The sequence below is a fragment of the Falco naumanni genome, chromosome W, assembly GCF_017639655.2.
Source record: "Falco naumanni isolate bFalNau1 chromosome W, bFalNau1.pat, whole genome shotgun sequence".
Lineage (NCBI taxonomy): Eukaryota > Metazoa > Chordata > Aves > Falconiformes > Falconidae > Falco > Falco naumanni.
Window position 1 is genome coordinate 2,178,454 of NC_054079.1, and position 22,857 is coordinate 2,201,310.

Consider the following 22,857-nt stretch of genomic DNA (forward strand, 5'->3'; position numbering starts at 1 on the left):
CTCATATTGAGTGACTGTGTCTTCCCTCCGTCGCGACAAATGGCGCCCGAACAGGGACCCTAGAGAGGGCTGAACCTGCGAGCCACGGTTCGACGGAGATTCGGGTACCGGTCCTGAAAGCAGCGCAGGAGGCGGCAGGGCACAGTCCCCGCGCCCGGGAGCACCTACAGAGGGTCCCGCCGGCCACGCGTCGCCGAAGTCTCGCAAAGGCTGCAACAGCGCTGGCGAAGGTATGGGGAGACAAGCGACGTACGATTCGCTCATATGCCTTTTAGAAAAGCGGAGCGTTCAGGACATAGATTATAAAAAGGCATTACCGGGGTTATTAGCGTATGCGATAGCATCCGGGTCCCCGCGGCAGCGGCGAGCGGCGGCGCGGCCCGGCAGGGCCCTTCCCGGCCGCGGTTTCTCTCCAAGGCAGCACCCCCACCCCCCACCCCCCCCGATCGGCGCCATGGCGATGCAAGCGGCCAAGCGAGCTAACATCTGGCTGCACCCAGAGGTCAATCGGATCCTCTATATTCGGAACCTGCCGTATAAAATCACAGCGGAGGAAATGTATGATATGTTTGGGAAATACGGACCTATTCGACAACTCAGAGTTGGAAACACTCCTGAAACAAGAGGAACAGCTTAAGCTTCTCAAGGAAAAATACGGAATTGATTACAAACCCACCAAAAAAAAAAAGTGCTTCAGATGTCCCCTACAAGAAATGGGTTTCTGCCTTGAACTAGCAAACATCTCTGTGTTTAAAAAGAAGCCTTTTTGCCTTGATGGAGATAATTTATTCTGTATTCTGTATTTATGCTGTATTCTGAATGTGGAAATTGGTTGGGGCTAGGAGGCTGGCTTAAAGGCATTTTGCAAACGGGATTATTATTTTTGATCATTATTGTAATAGTTTTAGTAGTGCTTAGCTGTGTATTTTCCTGTGTTAAAACACTGTTATTGAAAATGGTCAACCAAGCCTATGTCGCCCAAAATAAAAACGGGGGAATTGTGGATAACTGGCTAGCTGAAAAAGGTCACATAGACATAGTCCAGCTGGCTGGACAAAAATGCACATCGCACTCAGCTTATCTGAAGTAAAGCAAAAATATACTGTCTTTGGCTGTTCTTGTTACACAATAACAGGAAGATTTTGGTGGGAAAAGAATGTTGCAGGTGGGAACAGATAACTACAGAAGAGAAACTAGGGGCGGGCTTGGTATTTAGGCAACTAACCAATAATGAGCTTAACTTTTGTAATATGTATGAGCCAATTATAACAAGGCATAAAAGGTGACTGTAAGACACAATAAACGAAGTCTGCTGATCACTCATATTGAGTGACTGTGTCTTCCCTCCGTCGTGACAGGTGGAGCAATCCCCCATGCACCCAGCGCTGCCGAATAAAGATAACCTCCGCTCACTCGAATATTGGTGACTGATTCTTTAAATCACCGAGTAACCATTATGTGTGATGGAGCCCTGCTTTCCTGGGGATGGCTGAACACCTGCCTGCTCATGGGAAGGAGTGAATGAATTCCTTGTTTTGCTTTGCTTGCATGTGTGGCTTTTGCTTTACCTATTAAATTGATCTTATCTCTGCCCTTAAGTTTTACATTCCTTTCTGATTCTCCTCCCCATCCTTCTGGGTGAGGAGGAGTGAGCAAGTGGTTGTGTGGTGCTTGGTTGCTGGCCAGGGTTAAACCATGACAGGGGCCTCAGACAAGAACACACCCAAGGATATAAATTGCACAAATGTGGCTGGTACATCCTGGATAAGGATGTAGCCAAGAATGTAAATTTCACAGCTGTGACTGGTACATCCTGTAGGAGTACAGATAAACTAGTGGAAGCTAATAAAAACCAAGTTAAGGAACTTGAGAAATTCCACAGACAAAGACCATATACGGAAGAGAGGACTCAAAGTTCATGGAAAGGACACTAAAAGACATTTTTTCAACAACCACCAGAGACCACCATGGAAGCCCCTCAGAGATTCAGGCCGCATGTGTCATAACTATGTAAATACAATTATTAATTCCAGGAAATAGAACGAATATGTATAGTCATGCCATACATATGTATGTAAGAGTGCTATAAGCTTTGACTAATGCAACATACGGGATGCATGTTGGGCAGAGTGATACCCCTTGCATCCAGTGCTGTAAATAAAGAGAATGCCTGCTTCTTAATGCTGCATTGGTGTTAAGAGGTTTACTCCTGTGAAATGTATTCATCTGATTCGTGTCAATATGGAACAACGCTAGAATCGCATGATGAAATGTAACCTTCTGTCTTACATACCCTTGTATAACCACACACCTAAGAAAAACAGAGTGATCAATGTATATAGTTCCTGTATCTTGCAAAGAACATCTGGTTACACACCCTGATATGCTGGCTAAAACTGGCTTGGCTGCTAACCACATAGTGTTAAGTAAGAGAAGTTTACAGGGCACATGCGTAAAATCTAGGGTCATTGTAAGGGTGAGCCGAGGAAGACTGCTGACTTCATCCACCAACCACCAGACAGGAGTTAAGAAGACCCTCAGAGATGGAAAGAGCATGCGCCACGAAGTACACGCCAATTCCAAGGATACATTTACATAAACCAACCCTTTCTTAGAAATAGCTATGAATATGTATTAGTTTAGGAAATATAAACTGAAAATAAATCTTGTACAGTGTGCGTCTTGGTGGAACGGAGACTCCCAGCACGCCCAGTGCTGTTTGCTTGCCTCTATTCGCTTAATACATTGCAAACTTTGATTGCAATCCTATTTTGGGACTCAGTCATTTATCACACTCCCAATTTTGGTGACAGATTGACTTACAAACATATATACAATATCTATGAAGAAAAGATAAATGTCAAGCGACCTTCTCTTGTCAGGAAGTTGAGAGTCCAGGTGCAGCTAATAAATCAATTACCTTGATGTAATTTTCCATGTGCACCCAAAGGGAATCCTATACATTTAATGATAGTAGCATTTGTCAGTTCCTGAACTTGATCTTTTAAATGTTGGTACTTCTTTACTTTTTAGTAGCAGTATCTAAGATATCATAAGAGAAAGATTTGCCACTCACCCCCCAAGTCCTGCTGGCTTGGGGTAGGGAAGGCAATACCACTTCTTTCACGTTAGAAAACGAGCAGGGCTGGAGAAACGCTTTTCCTTACTGAAGAGTCCTCCCTCATCTCACCACCCCCACCCCCCCAAAAAAAAAAAAAAAAAAAAAAAAAAAAAAGGGCGGCAAACATGGCAAACCGCCCTAAGCAGCACCACTGCCCTCGCCCGGCGGCGGAGGGAACGGATTTCCCCACTTCATCGGGTGAGGCGAAACTCACCGCTAGCACTAACAGAAACAACGGAACCAAGATGGCGGCCACCTGCAAACGGAAGAGAGACATTCGCTGTAGCGGACTACATCTCTAAAGAGCGAATTATGGCCAGGCTTACTGCTGCATAGAAGACTACAACTCCCGGCAGGCGCCGCGCGGCCCGGCTAGAGGAGCTGAGAGGGAAGTTGAGGGGCGGAGCTCATAAATAGTGGCACGGCCTATCTGCCTTGTGTAAAATGGTGGCGGCGGTAGCAGCAGCATCCGTATCATCCGCTGCGGTCTAAGTAGAGCGCGCGGTAGGCCGACGTGTACTCGTCCTTTATCACCTCTATGTTGAGGCCCTTGCCGTGAGTAGGGACTGTGGAGCTACGGTGAGGGGGAAGTCCTAGCTTGCGTGCCTCAGCGTCGGCCGGTTGCTGGCAGGGGCGGGTGACACTGCGGGTGCGGAGCAGTGCTCCTCAGGTAGAGCCTGCTGCTCCCGTCTCCTCAGCAGGAGGAGGTTGAGGCTGCTGTGGGTGGTGGTCGCTCGGCTATGTCGGACAATCAGAGTTGGAATTCGTCCAGTTCTGAAGAGGACCCCGAGACCGAACTCGGGCTGCCTGTTGAACTCTGTGGGGTACTCAGTAAGGTAAGCTGTCTTTCCTCCTTCCCGCAGCCTGTGCCTAGTGGCCTCTTGCTTACCCTCTCCGCGCCTCGCTACGTCCTCTTGCAGCTGGCTGAGGGCTGTGAGTCCCGTCCGCCTGTCTCCTTCCGAGGCTCCTGCCTCTCCCAGCGCCCATGGAGGGGCGGGGGCGGGGCGCAGGAGGCGCCAGCACGGCCGAGACAGCTGCCACCTGATGGCAGGGAGCCTGCTAGGCAGCCGCTCCGGCGTCAGGCGCGAACCGTCTGCGCCTCCTCCCTCAGTTTGGGGCACCAGCACATGCACACTAGGCTGGGGGGGGTTGCGTACTTACTCTCGCATCCGCGCAGCGCCCGCCCCTCACCACCCCCGAAAGGTCGCGTGAGGAAGCACTTTCTCGGGGAAGAGCTGCGAGTGCGTCTTCAGCCCTGGCCGGGCAGCTGGAGAGGCATCGACGCCCGCCCCGCGAGTCCCTGCCGTGCCCTGCACCCGTACCGAGCCCGTTGGCTGCCTGGCGTAAGCTTCCAGAGAGCGAGGCCCGAGAGGGGGTGGCCGGCTGCGCGCTTCGAGGGTGTATCCCCCACCTATAGCCGAAGTCGCAGCATTCCGCTCCCCTGTTCTGGAGCTCCTGAAGGCAGGCGTATTCCGTAGTCACTTCCCAGGAGCAGGCCCCAGCACAGGAGTGGCACAACCTTTAGTCCAAGTATCAAAACAGGGCAATAAAATACCCCTGCAGCGAGAGATATGGGTGGCGGGGAGAAGCAGAAAGAAAATGGCACTGAAGCTTGTTTTCCCCTTTTAAAATGGACATTGCTTTTTGCTCTTTTATCACTGAAAATAAGATGACTTGCAAGTATGCATTGGATGATACTGGGAAACTTGAGTGCTTTAAATTTGAATATTGAATTACAAACTCTGAAAGCAATTTTTTTTAAACTTAAAGAATGCTTAGAATAATGTTGAAATACCTTTAGAATTAAAGCACTATGTTTTGAATTCTTTTCCTATGCGATAAGGCCAGACATAGATCAGTATAGAAAGCACAGGTCATGGAATACTGAGATCATAAACAGGTCCTGGATGCTGAGAAAACAGCTGTAACAGGGCCAGTACTTTGCTTTTTGTGAGGGACAGTGAACTCCTTCCAGTCTTGAAAATGTTTCTAAGCTCAGACATGGGAGGAACGGTTAGGAGACAAGAAGGGCTGTGGCTCACATCTGAAAGATCTTATTAAATAAGTCCTAGTGCTGTTTTTTACTGGTGTAGCAGATGAAGCTATGGCTGCATCTGACCTCCTGTAATGTGCAAACTTTTTTGGATGATTGTGCTGTGCAGCTGATGCTGCCTTTCCTGTGGGAACATGGAATGTAATCCAAATAGTAAAGTATGGTGAAACCTGTTGCAGTGAATATGCTTGAGTTAAGTTTACCTTTTGCTTATTGATGCCTCTGCAGTAATTGAGACAAATGAATTGAAATGGTAGCATACCAAACTTTCTACTAAAAATATTTACTTTTAATAACTTATTGTGTATAATTACATTTTAAATCAATAAAAGTAGGCTCTAGTTCTCTGTGTGCTTAGTAGTGTTTCTGTTGCTCTGCCCTTTGGTAAAGAGAGGAGCTTTGAAGGAAACAGTGATTTGGGAAGAGAATCTTATTAGAAGTGTCCTGCTGGTCTCTAAATGTTTCATAACTCCAGATTTCTTTTCATTATATTTCCTGTTTAACATTTTAAGGTGGATACTGATGCCAGGAAAGGTCCGAATAAATGACTCAATAGCCAAAGTGACTATTAAGCAGGTATTTGTTTATTCAGTGCTCAGTGTGTGTGGGATAGCTCTTCCTTACACATACCCACCCACTGTGCACTTTACTAGGAATGTATATAGCATAAACATGCATATTCATGGAAAGGACATACATAGTTATAGGAGTGGAACACTTCTTGGAACACAGCCACTCTTTCTTGGGCCTGTGCACTGTCTCCTGGTGGTCTTCGTTGAGGGCCTTAAAGATGAAGGCTCAAAGTCTTCCTCTATGTTGATTTTTTTTTTTACCTCATTCCTTGAAGCATGCACAGTGTCTTCAAGGCCATTGTTCAAACAAAAAAGCAGTTCTGACTAGTATATTATCTTAACTACAGCACTAATTCCTATTGGATATGTCTGTTCAGGCAAGGACAAGTTTATCAAGACACAATTTCATGAATCTTCTGCTGATTTATTGTTTCCCTCTTTACCTGACTTTTTCAGTATCAATACAAAGTGTCTGTCTTGAAGCATAAGAATCTAGATGCTTGAACTAGTGGTCTTCACCAAAACCTTGTTTCTGACTTGTATACTTCAAGGAGTCTTTTAATTCATGGCACACTTTGATTGCAACAGCAAGTGCAAGATTGACTGCTGTATTTACATCACTTAACTGTGTAAGAGAAGGAAAGATGCTTTCCTCCCTGTCCCTTGCTGTTTTGCCCAAGTTAACTTTGGACACTGCCTTTTGTGTCTGGCAGGAGTTGGGAATATGGAAGACAGGAAATAATATACCTCCATGACAGCTTGTGCTACCAGTTCATGTACTAAGCACAGCTGAGGCTTTCTTTAAGAAATGCTAAACTTGGCAATTTGATGTATTAAGAGATCATAAGGGGCTTTGTCTTTGGAGAGTAAATCTAGGTCTTACCTATGCTTGAAAAGTTTTAGGAATTTCTCAGCTATAGTATTTTTCTGTAGATCAGCTCTTGCTTATTAATAGTTAACATGCTGTTATGGGACATGTATTAACTAATATGCGCAGTGTAGTTTAGAAATGAGCCTTTTCACTTCCCCCCTATTTATATGTTATAAAAAAGATGAATAATGGTTTGAATTAAATATTAAAAAGAGGAGTTTTAAACTTATTTCTTGGAGCTTTTTGTTTAAGAAAAGTTGTCATGTTCAAAGAAGTGCTTGCATGATAAAATTTTCAGTGCTTTTGTTTCCATTTTTACCTAACTTAGAATTTTTGCACTGTGATTGAAGACCAAGCACCAGTGTGTAGCCAGAGTTATAGAACAGTCCTGATTCTACTAAGTGCAGCTCAGTAGTCTTGAGAAGATGTTGCAAATAATAATCAGAATTTTTAGTCACTTCTAACTAGATCTTTGTAAGTTGAATCCAGGATTTGTTTCTGGAACATTACTTTCATTCCACGAGTGGATGTGGAGTCTCTAGGAAAATCTGAATAACAAAAGGATAATTGGACATCTGCTGATAAGCAAGTATCATCTTATTGAGAAAGTGGTTAAGAATTAAAACCTAAAGCAATATCTATGGGCAATATTAAATTGATAAGGAACTGATTGCTCTAGGCACTATAGTAGTTATACTGTATTGGTGGGATAATGGCATGTTTCTATTTATGAGAACTAGATACTTCTATACAAAATCAATCTTAAGCAGAACATAAAATAATTGACTTTTGGTCTAATTCCAGATTTTAAATCAAATTACTAAACTCACCTTTGTAATTAATGTTCTATTCCCCCCCTGCAAATTGTCATCAGTATGCTTATTTTTATTTTAACTGGCCTTGGCAATGCAGTTCTATTTCAGAGATCTGTTATTTTATTGTTAGTTTGAAACGACTGGTTTTTAGTAACTTTGGGAGTTTGTAAAATGATTTTAGGGAGCTCTGGGCAGAAGAATAATAAAAGTTCTCAATTGGGAAGAACTTTTATAAAAGTTGCTTTTCTTCTCCTGGTGTTTGAAAGCCTGAGAAATATCAGCCAAACTATTTTTACTGCTATTTTATTATTATTAGCTGATCATTGAATTTTTTTTACAGTGGACCAACTACATTCATGGGTGGCAGGATCGATGGGTAGTTTTGAAAAGCAACACACTCAGTTATTATAAGTCTGAAGATGAAACTGAATATGGCTGCAGAGGCTCTATCTGTCTGAGCAAGGCTGTGATTACAGTAAGTGCTACTTCAGTATTGCTATATGTTCATGTTTTGGAGTGTTACATATTTGTAGGCTAATGCCTGGTGAAAATTAATATGCATATGGCAAATAAGTTCTGTTAGGTCATTTATTATTAAGTTAGTGATATTGGTACAACACTGTGGAGCATGGCAATGAGTTACTAATAAGAAAACAAGCTGCTCTTATTTGAGAGTGCAGTAAGCAGCTTTTAATCTCTGTTATCTTGGAGGTTTCTGTGGGTAGGGATACAGTTTGCTTCTGGAGGAGGCAGAATTTTTCCAAGGGTCAGCCTAAGACCCTGGACCAACCTCGCAAGGGAGGCAGCATCCACCGCAGTCCTTACAATTTGCACTAAAAAGAGAGGGTAGTGTTTCTTTGACTGTGCTTTCCAAACATGAGTCCGTACAACATTTCCAAAAGAAAATGTTCTAATATGTATTTCCTTCTCTGAAGTGTGGTGCTGTTTTTTGCCTAATGCTGAAAGATCCAGTATTATGCTGGTAAGAATAAAGAGCCTACATGTAAGTAAAATATCATAAAAATGAATTGACCTTTAGAAGATAAAGAAGATAAAGAAAAACAACTTTTTGTAGCTTTCAGAATTACACATTAGTTATAAATAATGCTTGCCAAAAAGCATGCTGTAGCTTTTCTGTGTTAGTACAGTTATTTGATGTGGGGGAGGGGGAAGCTGGACTTTTGTATAGCACATAAATTCCTAGAGCCAGTGGTGTTAAATCTTACTATCCACCAAATGTTTTGCTTTCAAACTGAATCGAGGATGGCAAAGAAATTTCCTTTTCTTATTAATATTCAGCTTATAAATAGAATTTTTAAAAATACATTTTGGTTTGGGAAGAAAAGACTGGATTGACTACATCAACTATATGTGTTTTGGAAAAAAAGATTGAGAAGAGAAAGCAGACTTATACATTTAGATATGACAGGTATTGCAGTTACTAAAAAATTAAAACAATTACCTTATTTAAAGCTCTTTTTAAAACTACTTAAACTTTTACATCTTGCTCAAGATTTTACTTACTCAGGAATATATGGTACATACAACAGCATCTAAAGTACTCATTTAAGTGTACTTCTGGTGGTCTGTAGAGATACCAGCCTTTGATCAGGACTTCTAAAAAGGTGTCTCATTCACTAGTAAGAGGTTTAACATGCCAACCAGGCAGAGACAGGAAGGTGGTGACAAGGAGGTAGATCAAGGATTGTCTAGAAGTATGTTGTAGAGCAAATCTCGGCAGCTTGAGTTCTGGTTTTGATGGCAGAGATAGTGATGCTGATATTTTCTGGAATGTTTTGGTATATTGCACTTCGTGAAGAGAAGTTGGTGAGCCTATCTTTTGACTAGGAAGTATGTAACACAAACTTTGCGTAGATAGCTTTTTTTCCTCTCTTCTATCTGGTGCTTGTTATGTCTGGTAACTTGGAGTTACACTAGAGGTGACTACCTATACAGAAAGAGTTCAAAAAGCTTATGTTCCAACTTAAATTTGAGCTTTTATTCAGGTAGGATTCATGCCTGCCATGTTTTAATCCAGGGTCATCTTTTTACTTTCTGTATTACTGATATAGAAAAACTTTGATTTCTAATTTGATTGCATTGTAGTTATTGCAACTTGTTTTATGCTATGATTTTCCTGTTTTGATTATACTGAGATAATGCATACTCATTAGAAAATATTAATGGAAATATGCTATTGGCTATTAGGCTTTTAGAACATGTTGTTATTGTGTTGTAAAGAGATGTTTACACAGTTCTGTGGAAATGCCTAGACTGGGATTAATGAATACAGTTTGCATAATGGAGATATTTTTAGTTAATTAGTTTCCAGAAACAGTAATTGGAAAGAACTGTTGCTTAATGAAGGCAGTAATGATGTTTTAATTAATATTCAAGTTGCAAGCCATTCCCCTTCAGAATGGACTTCTGAAAGGGTAGGTTTCTTGAGTATTTATTGCTTGTGGATATCAAGAGCTTGGGACAGACAAGAAGTTAGAAAATGGAAGTCTGCCTGAGACAGACAGCCTAGTGAATTGTCTTAGCTTATTTTTCTAAATAACAATAAATTGCTGTTGAGAAGAACTTAATAAATCTTCATGTTATATATTAGGGATGGAATAAACATGTTTTAGCTCTGGTTTACCAAAAGAACAAGAACACTATATACATGAGAGCTAAACTGGCAGTTTCCAGTTTTAACCTTCTCATTTTCTTATACTGTCGGAAGAAAGAGACAGTTCTTTCCAGTAGTCAACTGCTAATAATAAAAGTCCCCACTTTTAAAAAGATACTGGTAGTTGAACAACTCTTCTTCCTCTGTCTTGCAGTGTTTCTGGTTTATTTATAGTATGATGCTGGCCACCATTAATAATTGGGCACTTGTGTACAGATATCTTAAAAAATAGATGGACAAGTTAACATGCTTTATGTGTTTGTCAATTTAAACAGGTACAGAAGCTTCCTGTGAGAAGTTTTTTCACAGAAACTTTAAGCTCTACAAATATTAAAGATGTGTATTTTTAAGTGAAGTTAATGGCAGTACTAAAAAAATATTCTTAGTAGTATTGTTTAAAGCACTTTTTGCATGAAGAATCATGTTTTGAAAAATAGATTTTAAAAAATAACTGATGTTAATAGTGCACTAGTGTCTTACGCTTCATATTTTATACAATTTGAAAGTATTTCAGAAGCAGTTGGAGAAGTAGTGTATAGAAGTGGATCCACTTGGATTAATGTTGGTAAACTTTGGAATAGCTTTTTCTAGCTACTGCTCTAAACATTTTGATCTTGCTAACAGACCTGCTTATGATAAAAGAATTATGTCATTGTGACTTTTTATCTACTGATAGGTTTGATTCTGTCAGCTTCTAGTTAAGTTGAATGTGAACCAATAGCTTTTAGTTGGTGAAAACTTTCATTAAAAAAGCTAAGCTATAAATCCATGCCCTGGGCAGAAATACTGTAGCAGTAAATTTGTAATAATTGCTAATTGCATGGGGAAATAGTTTCCAACCTCAGACAGTTGGAAACAAATCTGGTTTAGTATGAAGTGATGAGCATTTAATTAATTTTCTGTAACTTGATAAAGCGCTTTCTCAGCCTTAATTGCTACTAAAAAGATGACTTGAAAAAACTAAGACATAAAATACAAGCCCTAACTAGACAGGGGTTTAATTAGGACACAAGACAATTAGTAATTTTAGGCTTTGGTGTTTGTCTTAAATAATGGAATAGTTATATCCAGATTGGTGGAAAATCTTGGCTAAATGGGAGAGAAATCAGAATGGAGGTTCTTACACAGTGCATCCAAAAAACCCTACAGAGATAAGTATGTTCAGGAATGCATACTCATGTGTAAAAGGCCAGAGGTGATTGTATTCTGGAGAGGAAAATGCCAAAGAGCAACAGAAGAGTGAGGGAGAGAAAGAGTTGATGTTTAGGTTATAATGAGATGGGGTTGGTGTTGCAGAGATAGGCAGAAGTTGCTTGGAACACTGGGATTCTCCTGGACAATTATTTTTATCATTCACATACTCTGTACAAACTTGTATATTAATCTTTCAGTCCTTGAGTTATCTGAACCAGCAATGGATGGGTTGATGTTCAAAGTGAAAATGTCAGAATGTTGTCCTGTTTTCATCAAAGTGCTGTAGAGTGCTAATATCCATGGCAAACAAAAAGCAATTATGTGTCTGGGTGGAGAAATGGAAGAATTCTTCCTTAGTATGTATTGAGGAAATAGAAGTGGGAAAATACATTCATATCAGCTTAAGTGAGACTGTTAATCATTATGGAATTCTTTGTCATAATATGAACAAGATCAATAGTGTGTATTAAATAACCCAATATTTTAGGTTTACTTAATATTGCTGAAGAATTCAGCTTTAGTACTTGAATACAATCATTGGTTACCACACACTTGAAATTGGGGTTGTATTCCAACAGTACTTCTGTCAACTTTTTATTATCAATTAGAATATCATTCCCTCACTTCTTTATTAAAAGAATTAAGTTTTAACAGTATTCATGATTTGACATCTACTTCAGGATCGTAATTCCTGCCCATGGGTTATATCTGAGCATTTTCATGCTGTGGAACATTTATCATAGATGCTATACCAAACCTTAAATAATTCCACTGTTTGCATTTGGTGTTAAAGCTATGGTTATATACCTCAGCAATTTTTTCTGTGATATTTGCTATCCTTATTCCTGCTCAATCTGAATTTCTATGAATCTTCCTAAGATTGATTTATTGTTAGTGGATACAGCTTGTTTGTATGTCACCACCTTTCAGGGTTGTAGTGTTTCTCAACAGTCCTGCTAGGCAACCTGCAGTTATTTGATTTGTATTGTGATAGCCATTAATGACGTTTTTAATATCTCTACTGAGGATTTGTGTAATACCATACCTCACTTTCTGATAGCATTCCAGAAATGCTAAGTAAAAGGGTCAGAATTTTTTTCTTTATATCTACTAATATGCAGCTGCACCAGGCCATCTCCTGTTTTGCTGCTTCCTAAAGTTGCTAACTCTTCAGCTTTTCACTTCTGTTCATACCGTGGTGGTTTGACCCCCTGCTGAAAGCCAGGTACCCACCAAAGCTGCTCTATCACTCCCCTCTTGAACTGGATGGGGGAGAGAAAATAGAATGAAAGGCTCGTGGGTTGAGATAAGGACAAGGGAGATCACTCAGCAATTACCATCACAGGCAAAACAGACTCCACTTGGGGAAATTAGTTTATTACCATTCAAATCAGGATAAAACCCCCACCCCCCTTCTTCCTGGGCTTAATTTAATTCTTGATTTCTCTATCTCCTCCTCCCAAGTGGTGCAGGGGAATAGGAGTTGCAGTCAGTTCATCACATGTCTCTGCTGCTGCTTCTTTCTTCCCACTCTTACCCTGCTCCAGCATGGGGTCCCTCCCACGGGATACAGTTCTCCATGAACTTCTCCAATGCAAGTCCATCCCACAGGCTGCAGTTCTTCACACACTGCTCCAGCATGGGTCTCTTCCACAGGGTGCAGTCCTTCAAGAATGGACTGCTCCAGCATGGGTCCCCACAGGTCCTGACAGTAAACCTGTTTCAGTGTGGGCTTTGCACATGTCACAGCTTCCTTTGGGCATCCACCTGCTCTGGCATGAGGTACTCCATGGGCTGCAGGTGGATATCTGCTCTGCCATAGACCTCCATGGGGTGCAGGGGGACAGCTTACCTCACCATGGTCTTCACCATAGGCTGCAGGGGAATCTGATCTAGTGCCTGGAACACCTCCTCCCCTCCTTCTTCACTGACCTTGTGTTGTGGTTTAACCCTGGCTGGCAACCAAGTATCATGCAGACGCTTGCTCGCTCCCCCTCACCCAGAGGGATGGGGAGGAGAATCAGAAAGCAATATAAAACTCAAGGGTTGAGATAAGAACAATTTAATAGTTAAAGCAAAGCAAGGAATTAATTCACTACTTTCCATTGGCAGGCAGGTGCTCAGCCATCCCCAGGAAAGCAGGGCTCCATCATGTGCAATGGTTACTTGGGAAGACAAACACCATAATGCCAAATGTCCCCCCTTCCTCCTTCCCCCAGTTTCCATACTCAGCATGATACCATATGGTATGGAATACCTCTTTGGCTAGTTTGGGTCAGCTGTCTTGGCTGTGCCCCCTCCCAATTTTCCGTGTTCCCTCTGCCTGGCAGGGCCCACAGAACTGAAAAGTCCTTGACTTAGTTTAAACGTTACCTAGGAACAACTGAAAACATCAGTGTGCTATCACCATTGTTCTCACACCAAATCCAAAACACAGCACTATACTAACTACTAAGAAGAAAATTAACTCTATCCCAGCTGAAACCAGGACAGTTCTTTATATAAATACATGGATATCATTCCCTTAGTCTATGGACCATCCCTCTAAAATCCATTGAGTTCAATTACTCCATGATATTAGGCTCAATCTCTTATAACAGCCTTTCTGGGCAAGGAGGACAGTATGAGGTGTTGGACTGTTCCATTTTGAAGCCAGTTCTAATCCTATTATGGCTGTGTTGATTTGGTTTCACCAGTCGGTCTTTGTTGGTGTGGCAGTTGAAGAAAAAATGAAGTTCAAATCTAAAGATAGTAGAAATGGATGCCACAAGATTATCCAGTCTCTCTGTGGTGTGGGTTCAAATTCTGCCATCATCACCAAAGACTATATACAGCATTATGTAACAATTAACATCACTTAATTTATTGACTGTTTTCACCCAAAAACAAATCCCCTTGAGGCACACATCTATCTTCTCACACTACCCACCAAGTGCTCCCAGGCACTTGAGCAAAAACAATCCCACAAATGGGTTTGCCTTTGCCTGAATGTTTTTCCAAGCATATTTATAAGGTGCACTACAGGAGTTTTATCCCCCTCTACAGTATACAAAAGCTTTGATTGGGCAAGACCAGCTCAGCTGGCAGAACCTCTGGTATTAACCAACCAGGTAGCCTTTGCTAGATGTTTCTCTCAATGTTTGAAAGTTCCACCACCCATTGCTTTCAGTGTAGACTTCAACAGTCTGTTACATCATTCAGTTTTCCCAGAGGCTGGTGCATGACAGGGAATGTAATATACCCACTCAATGCCATGCTCATTGGCCTAGGTGTCTATGAGACTGTTCTGGAAATTAGTTCCATTGTCTGACTCCATTCTTTCTGGGGAGCCATGTGGCCACAAGACCTGTCTTTCAAGGCCCAGGATAGTGTTCTGGGCAGTGGCATGGGGCAGAGTATGTTTCCAGCCATCTGGTGGTTGCTTCCACCACTGTAAGCACATGGCACTTGTCTTGGTGGGTCTGTGGGAGTGTGATACAGTCAATTTGCCAAGCCTCCCCATATTTATATTTCAGCCATCATCCTCCATACCACAGAAGCTTTAAGTTTGCTTTTAAGTTTGGCTTGCTTAATTGCAGCACATCTCCCATTAATGGATTACCTGTGTGGTAGTGTCCACCCCTTGATCTCAGGCTCATCATCTATATGTTGCATTTCTTCCTTGATGACCTGATGTGTGTTATGGGCCCACTGAGCTAAAAATAATTCACCTTTATGTTGCCAATCCAAATCTACTTTGAGCCACTTCAATCTTGGCTGCTTGATATACCTGCTGGCTGTTTAAATGTTCCTCAGTGGCTTGACTCTTGGGTACATGAGCATCTACGTGATGTACCTTTACAACCAAGTTCTCCACCTGGGCAGCAATATCTTGCCATAATGCAGCAGCCCAGATAGGTTTACCTCTGTGTTGCCAATTACTTTGCTTCCATTGCCGTAACCACCCCCACAGGGCATTTGCCACCATCCATGAGTCAGTATAGAAGTAAAGTATTGGCCACCTTTCTTGTTCAGGAACATCTAAGCCAGCTGGATAGCTTTCACCTCTGCAAACTGACTCAATTTACCTTCTCCTTCAGCAGATTCTGCAACTTGTCGTAGGGGACTCCATACAGCTGCCTTCCACCTCTGATGCTTTCCTACAATATGACAGGACCCATCAGTAAACAAGGCATATTGCTTACCATGTTCTGGCAGTTCATTATACAATGGGGCTTCTTCAGCATGTGTCACCTCTTCCTGTGATAGCATCCCAAAATCTTCACCTTCTGGCCAATCCATAATAATTTCCCGAATTCCTGAACGATTGGGATTCCCTATCTGAGCTTGTTGTGTGATCAGTGTGACTCACTCACTCCATGTAGCATCAGTTGCATGTGTAGAGGAGACCTTCCCTTTAAACATCCAGCCCAGCACTGGTAACCGGGGGGCCAAGAGGAGCTGTGCTTCAGTACCAATCACTTTTAAAGTGGCTTGAACTCCTTCATAAGCTGCCAATATCTCTTTTTCAGTTGGAGTATAGTAGGCCTCAGATCCTCTGTATCCCCGACTCCAAAAGCCCAAGGGGTCGACCTTGAGTCTCCCCTGGTGCTTTCTGCCAGAGGTTCCAGGTTGGGCCATTCTCCCCGGCTGCAGTGTAGAGCACATTCTTTACATCTTGCCCAGTCCAAACTGGCCCAAGACCTACTGCTTGAACTATCTCCTGTTTAATTTGTTCAAAGTCTTGTCCCTGCTCAGGGCCCCATTTAAAATCATTCTTCTTTTGGGTCACATGATAAAGAGGGCTTACAATCATTCTGTAATTTGGAATGTGCATTCTCCAAAAACTGATGACACCTAAGAAAGCCTGAGTTACTTTCTCATTAGTTGGTGGAGACATCGCTGCTATTTTGTTGATCACATCCACTGGGATTTCACGACGTCCGTCTTGCCATTATATTCCCCAAAACTTGATCTCCTGTGCAGGTCCCTTGACTTTACTCTGTTTTATGGCAAAATCAGCTTTTAGAAGGTTTTGGATAATTTTCTCCCCTTTCTCAAAACTTCTGCTGTATTGCCCCATATGATGATGTTATCCATGTATTGCAGATGTTCTGGAGCTCCACCCTTCTCCAGTGCAGCCTGGATCAGTCCATGGCAGATGGTAGGGCTGTGTTTCCACCCCTGGGGTAGTTGATTCCAGGTGTATTGGACACCCCTCCAATTTAGAGCAAACTGTGGCCTGCACTCTGCAGCCAAAGGGATCGGGAAAAACATATTTGCAGTATAATAGTGACATACCACTTGGCTGCCTTTGATTCCAGTTCATATTGAAGTTCTAGCATGTCTAGTATGGCAGCATTTGATGGTGGCATGACTTCATTCAGGCCATGGTAGTCCACTTGTTAGTCTCCATTCGATTTTCACACTGGCCATATGGGGCTATTAAAGGGTGAATGGGTTCTGCTGATCACTCCTTGGTTCTCTAGTTGTCAAATCAGCTCCTGGATGGGAATCAGGTAGTCTCAGTTGGTGCGGTATTGCTGCCGGTGTACTGTGGTAGTAGCAATTGGCACCTGCTGTTCCTCAACTTTTAGTAACCCCACCACAAATGGGTCTTCTGAAAGACCAGGCAAGGTAGAAAGCTGCTTAATTTCCTGTTTCCAGGGCAGCTATACCAAAAGCCCACTGATACCCTTTTGGATCCTTGAAATACCCTCTCCTGAGGCAGTCTCTGCCAAGGATACATGGAGCTTCTGGGCCAGTCACAATGGGATGTTTTTGCCATTCATTTGCAGTCAAGCTTATTTCAGCTTATTACAGTCAGCTGTTGCGATCCCCCTGTCACTCCAGAAATAGTGATTGGCTCTGCCCCTTCATAGCTTGATGGCATTTAAGTACACTGTCCACCTGTATCTATTAAAGCTTTATATTCCTGTGGGTCTGATGTGCCAGGCCATTGGATCCATGCAGTCCAATAAACCTGGTTATCCCTGTCCTCCACCTGGATGGAGGCAGAGTCCCTTTAATCCTGGTCTAGGGACTCTGCACTAGCACGGCTAGTGGTGTGAAACAGATGTAGCATGGAGTGGTTTCCCTCACTTATTCTGGCAAGGCATAAATGGGTTAGAATTCCTTTTCACAGGATCAAGAGTAATGTCAGCCCTATCTATCACTGACTGGAAAATTGTCCTTTGGAGAGTAGAGCAGCAACTTTCTTGGAAGACTCCTTATTTGTGATTGTTTTTCCTTGTAGTTCACACACTCGTGCCTCCAGGACTGAGGTAGGTTTTCTATCCTGACATACAGAATTAGACTCTCTAACTCGAAAGTTATAAAGTAGGTATGTTTATTGTGCGCAGATGCACGGGGGATCGCTCCTCCACAAGCGTGCATGCCCGAAGTGACGAACCATCTCACATTTATACAATAAAACAAATGAATATTCAATTAATGCCTATACATATTCGTTACCTAAACCCCGCTTCGTATGTTAATTACCTTATCAGTCCTTTGCCTGGAACGTGGTGGTCTTGCAGGTTTGTAGGTGATTCATGTCCTTGTGACCATCTGAACTTCTCCAGCAAGGAGACCTAGCACTCCCTCCCTCTAGATAACATTGAAATGTCTCTCATCCTTTTTATAAATAGCCCCTTTGTTAGAGGAAGAAGGGTAGGTGTCTCCTCAGAGCTGTGTGCCTATGTGACCAGACACCACACCCATGACCAGTCACCATACCCACATTCCTGAGCAGACATATACAATCACGATCGATGTCCATTGTCCCCATTTCACACTATTTCTCCATATCAATCCCACCTCCTCATGTCCTCTCTGTGGTCTTGCAGATAAAACCACAGGGTACCTCGTGGTGTGTATTTTCTATATTCTCCCCTCCAAACAAAAGGACGTCTACAGTTGATAGCTGAGGTGTGAGTCTGTTTTGCTGGAGAGTCAGACCTATCCTTGTTAAGATGGTGGACCAGTTTCTCTACAGCTGAGATGATGGAGGGAGGTAGAGACACTATCTTTATAGCTTTGGAGCTGATGAATTGCTTCATCCACTGTTGGTGGTGCAGTGTCTGACCAACCCTTAGTGCCAATGAGTTGGCATACACTGATGGTGCGCTCTGTATCAATTTCCACCACATGGGTAGTGTGCATTGGACTTCATCAGGATCTATGGGTGACTGTGGATCATTCAGGTTATAATAGATCATCTCTTTCACAGCTAATTCTCTCAAGTACTGAATACCCTTCTCTATTGCAGTCCACTTGGTTGGGTGACATGTAATATCCTCCTTGTAGGGATACCTTTCCTTCATGCTTGACAGAAGTCACTTCCAGAGGCTGATGGCTTGTGTTCCTTTTCCAATTTCCCTGTCAATGCCCCCTTCTTTAGCAAGTGATCCCAGCTGCTTGGCTTCCCTACCCTCCAAGTCTATACTATGAGCCCCGTTATCCCAGCATCAAAGCAACCAGGTGATAATGTGTTCACCTGTTTGAAGGGCATAGTCTTTCCCCATATCCCACAGTTCACTCAGAGATAGGGATTGGGAGGTTACCTCTTATTTGCTTTCTTCATCTTGTTCCTGTGATGGGCCTGCTGCTTCATTCTCTTTTACCAAGTGAGTTGCTTTCCGTTTCCATTTCTTTTTATCTACAGGGGCCACTGACACTGACACCAGTTGGTCTTCTGCATCACTCATTTTCAGGAGCTAAAGTAGCTAGAATGCCTGCCACAGGGGCTGGCTGTGGGGGCTGGAGCATGGGCCACTGAGCCTGCCACAGGAGCTGGAGTGCCTGCAGTAGGTGCCGCAGGGGCTGGAGCAGTAGTTACAGTTTGTTGCTTAAAATTTCACCAGATCCGGGACACGAAGACTGAATTCAATATTCCTCTCACTAGGCTCAGAACTGATACTATGAAGCTGCCATCGGACCAAAGATACTCAGAGCCTCCGAAAATCCTAATTGTTTCATTAATTAGCCCTGAGGGGAAGGTGCAGACCCCACCCATAGGCTGACTCTCTGGGAAAACAAAGCCAAAGGTACAGTTGGCATTCCCCCACAGGGGCCACCAGACACACAGAGGTGACAACACTGAGTGCACAGACCAGATTAGTTGCAGAACTAATGAGCCCATCATATTATAGATTAATACTATATAGTAAAACACTAAAATAACTTTAGCTTATGTAAACAAACAACACAAAAGGGAGCACATACTATAAATAAACAAGACAATTCAACCCTGGGATAATGGGCAGCAAATTCAAAAACATAAGCCAGCATTGTAGCTAATTACTAATAATTTAATACAACGAATACTGCAGACAATACTGTCTGATTAGTTCTGTCATTATCTCAGCCCTTCAAGCCTCACATTGGGTGCCAAAAAGGACTGTCGTGGTTTAACCCTGGCTGGCAACCAAGCACCATGCAGCCGCTTGCTCACTGTCCCCCACCCAGAGGGGTGGGGAGGAGAATCAGAAAGGAATGTAAAACTCAAGGGTTGAGATAAGAATTTAATAATTTAAACAGAATAAAGAGATAAGAACAACAATAATAACAGTAATAACAATTAGAATGGAAAGGTGTGGGAAAAGGGTAAAATCCAAATAAAAAGGGTAAAAGGAAACCAAGTGATGCACAGTAGAACTGCTCACCACCCACTGACCGATGCCCAGCCAGTCCCAGAGCAACGATCCCCCCCAGCTAACCCTCCAAGTTTCTATACCAAGCATGACATCCCATGGTATGGAATGCCTCTTTGGCTGGTTCAGGTCAGCTGACCTGGCTGTGTCCCCTCCCACTCTTTTGTGCCCCTCCAGCCCTCTGGCTGGTGGGGCCCAAGAAACCACAAAGTCCTTGACTTAGTATAAACATCACCCAGCAACAACTAAAAACATTAGTGTGGTTATCAACATTGTTCTCACATCAGAGCCAAAACACAGCATTGTACTAGCTACTAAGAAGAAATCTTACTCCATCCCAGCTGAAACCAGGGCACCATATCTCATTACGTATGATAAACAGCAAAGTATAATGCTTTCTTTAAGTTGTTCTACCTGACAGTTAGATCTAGTACTCTTAATGATATTTAAAAAACCCTTGCAAAATTAAATTAATGACTTTGGAAGTATAAGCATTAAAGTCATTAAAGCCAAGTGTCTTCAAAAATAACTCGTAGAGGAAAAAAGGATCTTTATGCACCTTTATAATTGCATTGGGTGTATGTGGCAAGAGTGGGAGCTGCAGGGCAGCCTCTGTGGGGAGAAGTTGGAGCTGCTGTGCGTTGGACACAGCCAGTTCCAGATGGCTCCAGCAGACCCACTGCAGGACACAACTGAGCCCCTCAGCCATTGTGGTGGTGACTTGGGGCAAACAGTTACAAAAGAAAAATTGCCGTGCAGCAGTGTGAGAAGAGTGAATAAGAAAAGTGAGAAACAGCCCTGCGGTGAGAGCAGGAGGAGATGCGTGCTCCATGCACTGAGCAGAGATCCCCTGGAGGAGACCACTTTGCAGCAGGCATTTCCCTGCAGCCTCTGGGAGAGGGACCACGCTGCAGCCTGTGTAGGACCCCGCACAGCAGCAGTGCAGGAGCGGGCTGGAAACTAGGACCATGCATGGCAATCAGTTAGCTGAGGGGAATGTGCTCGAGCTTGTCTAGACAACAATTAACATGATGAGGCATGTTTGCAGAGCACAGGGGAGTGGGAGACGGTGGCGCCAAGGAAAGGTAACACCTTGCTGTTAATTGATGGTAGTTAACCACCAATCAGGGATTGCCTAGTATGCAAGGCTTAGCTTCAAGAACCAATCTGTTTAAAACGCGCAGCTTCTGAAAGTGTATAAAACCTCGTGCTTCTGTACAATAAATTGACATTTGCTTGCATCAAGCTGCGTCCCGTCTCTTCATTTGCTGCACAGTAGCTGGATATGCTCTGAAGAAGGCTGCAGCCTGTGGAGAGCCAATGCTGGAGCAGGTTTATTCTGAAGGGCTGCAGCCATGGAGAACCATGTTGGAGCAGTGGAAAAATGTGAGGAAGGAGTGGTAGAGTTGAAGTGTTATGAACTGACTGCAACCCCCCCATCCCCCTGCACCCGTGTGTTTTGTTTTGTCTTTGTTTCTCACCATCCAACTCTATTTTTAATTGGCAATAAATTAAAAAAATAATTTTTACCAAGTTGTCTGCCTTGCCCATGATGGCAATTGGTAAGTGATCTCCCTGTCTTTTCGTCTTATTTTTTCCCCCTGTACAGTTGAGGAGGGAGAGTGACAGAGTGGCTGGGTAGGGGTCTAGAAGCCATCTAGGGTATACCCGCTGCAATAACCTAGAGTTATTCTGAAGCAGAGGCAGGATTCTGCTGCATGTACTTCAACTTTGGGGAAGGAAGAGATCTCTAAAGGAAAAATACAGTGATGATGCTTGTTCTAGAGGAAATAACGTTAAGGGAGGATGCAACGAGTAGACCATTTAGATAAGCAATGTTCAGGCTGTGCTCTGAAAATGAGCAGTGACCCCAGAAAGAAATACACTAACTTGACTAAATACTTCTCCTTAGTATTTAATAGGGCACAGGAGACCATGTCTGTAGACCTATCTTGTCTGGTAAAATTCTTACCAAGCATAGTATTAATTGGTAAAACACAGATAGCTTTTTTCCCTTAAGAGAATTTTGTAAAACCTAGTTAAAGCAAAAGGCATTGCTTTACAAAATACCTTTTCTAAAGCAATGATTTCTCACAATTTTGCAGTAGTTCTATTGGAGGAAATAAAATGGGTAGTACTTAATATTTGCTTTCATTGTAAAATTACTCTTTTATTAATATAGTTCTCATGACATCCTATGGCTGTGATAACTTAGTCCACAGAAAAGTAAATAATCTGGTGTTCTAGCAGGATGCATGTGAAAATTAGCATTAGAAGTTTCATGGAATATGGCTTAAATATGATTGGAATTTAGAAATTGAAGAATTATAATCAGCAGCTGAACAGACTTGCATATTTAGCTGTGGGCAAAATCAATGTGCAGCTATACTAAATTTTTCTTAATTTTGTATTAAAAAGACTTCTTGGCATCAAAAACCCCAATAAAAACTGGTATGTCAAAGCTTCAGGGATAAGTAGTTTTGTACTGCTGAATTAGGTGAGCACAATGTTTGTCTTCACTTGGTTTGTATATGTTATTACAGTGTATAACACTGGTGTATTGTAAGCTGCAGTTATCTTCATAGCAGTATATAGTATTGTTTTGTTAATAACTGTGAACCGGTGGACCTAGGATAGATAACAGCCTGTCTTTTATGCTAGTGCTCTTCCTGCCTGAGCATGCTAAAGAATGGTGGTGATTCTTGTTTTGTGTAGGCCTGTATTGTTTGTCGTATTGTTTGTCTTGTGTCCTAGTACCCTGCTTGGTATTTTCTTAATAATAATAAAAAAAACCTTCAAAAAACTTCACTGTAGATAAGTTTTAGTTCTGCAATGGGAATAGCAGCACAAGCACATTTAATAGTTGCGATGTACAGGCTAGAGTCAGATCTGCTATGAACTGCCCTGGCTTTCCTCTGTAGAGA

The 22,857-nt window shown here is 42.5% G+C and overlaps 1 protein-coding gene and 1 long non-coding RNA gene across 7 annotated transcripts in view; one reads left to right on the forward strand and one right to left on the reverse strand.

Moving 5' to 3' along the window:
• Positions 1–490: 490 nt before the first annotated feature.
• LOC121080389 lies at positions 491–4,167 on the reverse strand. Its single transcript, XR_005825358.1, has 3 exons — positions 4,011–4,167; positions 3,336–3,377; positions 491–529 (listed from the first exon to the last, which is right to left on the reverse strand). It is a non-coding gene; the product is annotated as an uncharacterized LOC121080389 (long non-coding RNA).
• LOC121080368 (ceramide transfer protein-like) overlaps positions 3,372–22,857 on the forward strand; it is a 77,604-nt gene continuing 58,118 nt past the window's right edge. For 4 of the 6 annotated variants that reach the window (XM_040578336.1, XM_040578337.1, XM_040578339.1 and 1 more), the window contains exons 1-2: positions 3,372–3,957; positions 7,773–7,907. In XM_040578336.1, the coding sequence (XP_040434270.1) occupies positions 3,862–3,957; positions 7,773–7,907 (231 nt within the window). In that variant the 5' untranslated portion in view covers positions 3,372–3,861. Of the gene's footprint in view, positions 3,958–7,772; positions 7,908–8,367; positions 8,436–22,857 lie in introns of those variants that run through there. The other 2 variants (XM_040578341.1, XM_040578340.1) reach the window with 2 other exon arrangements.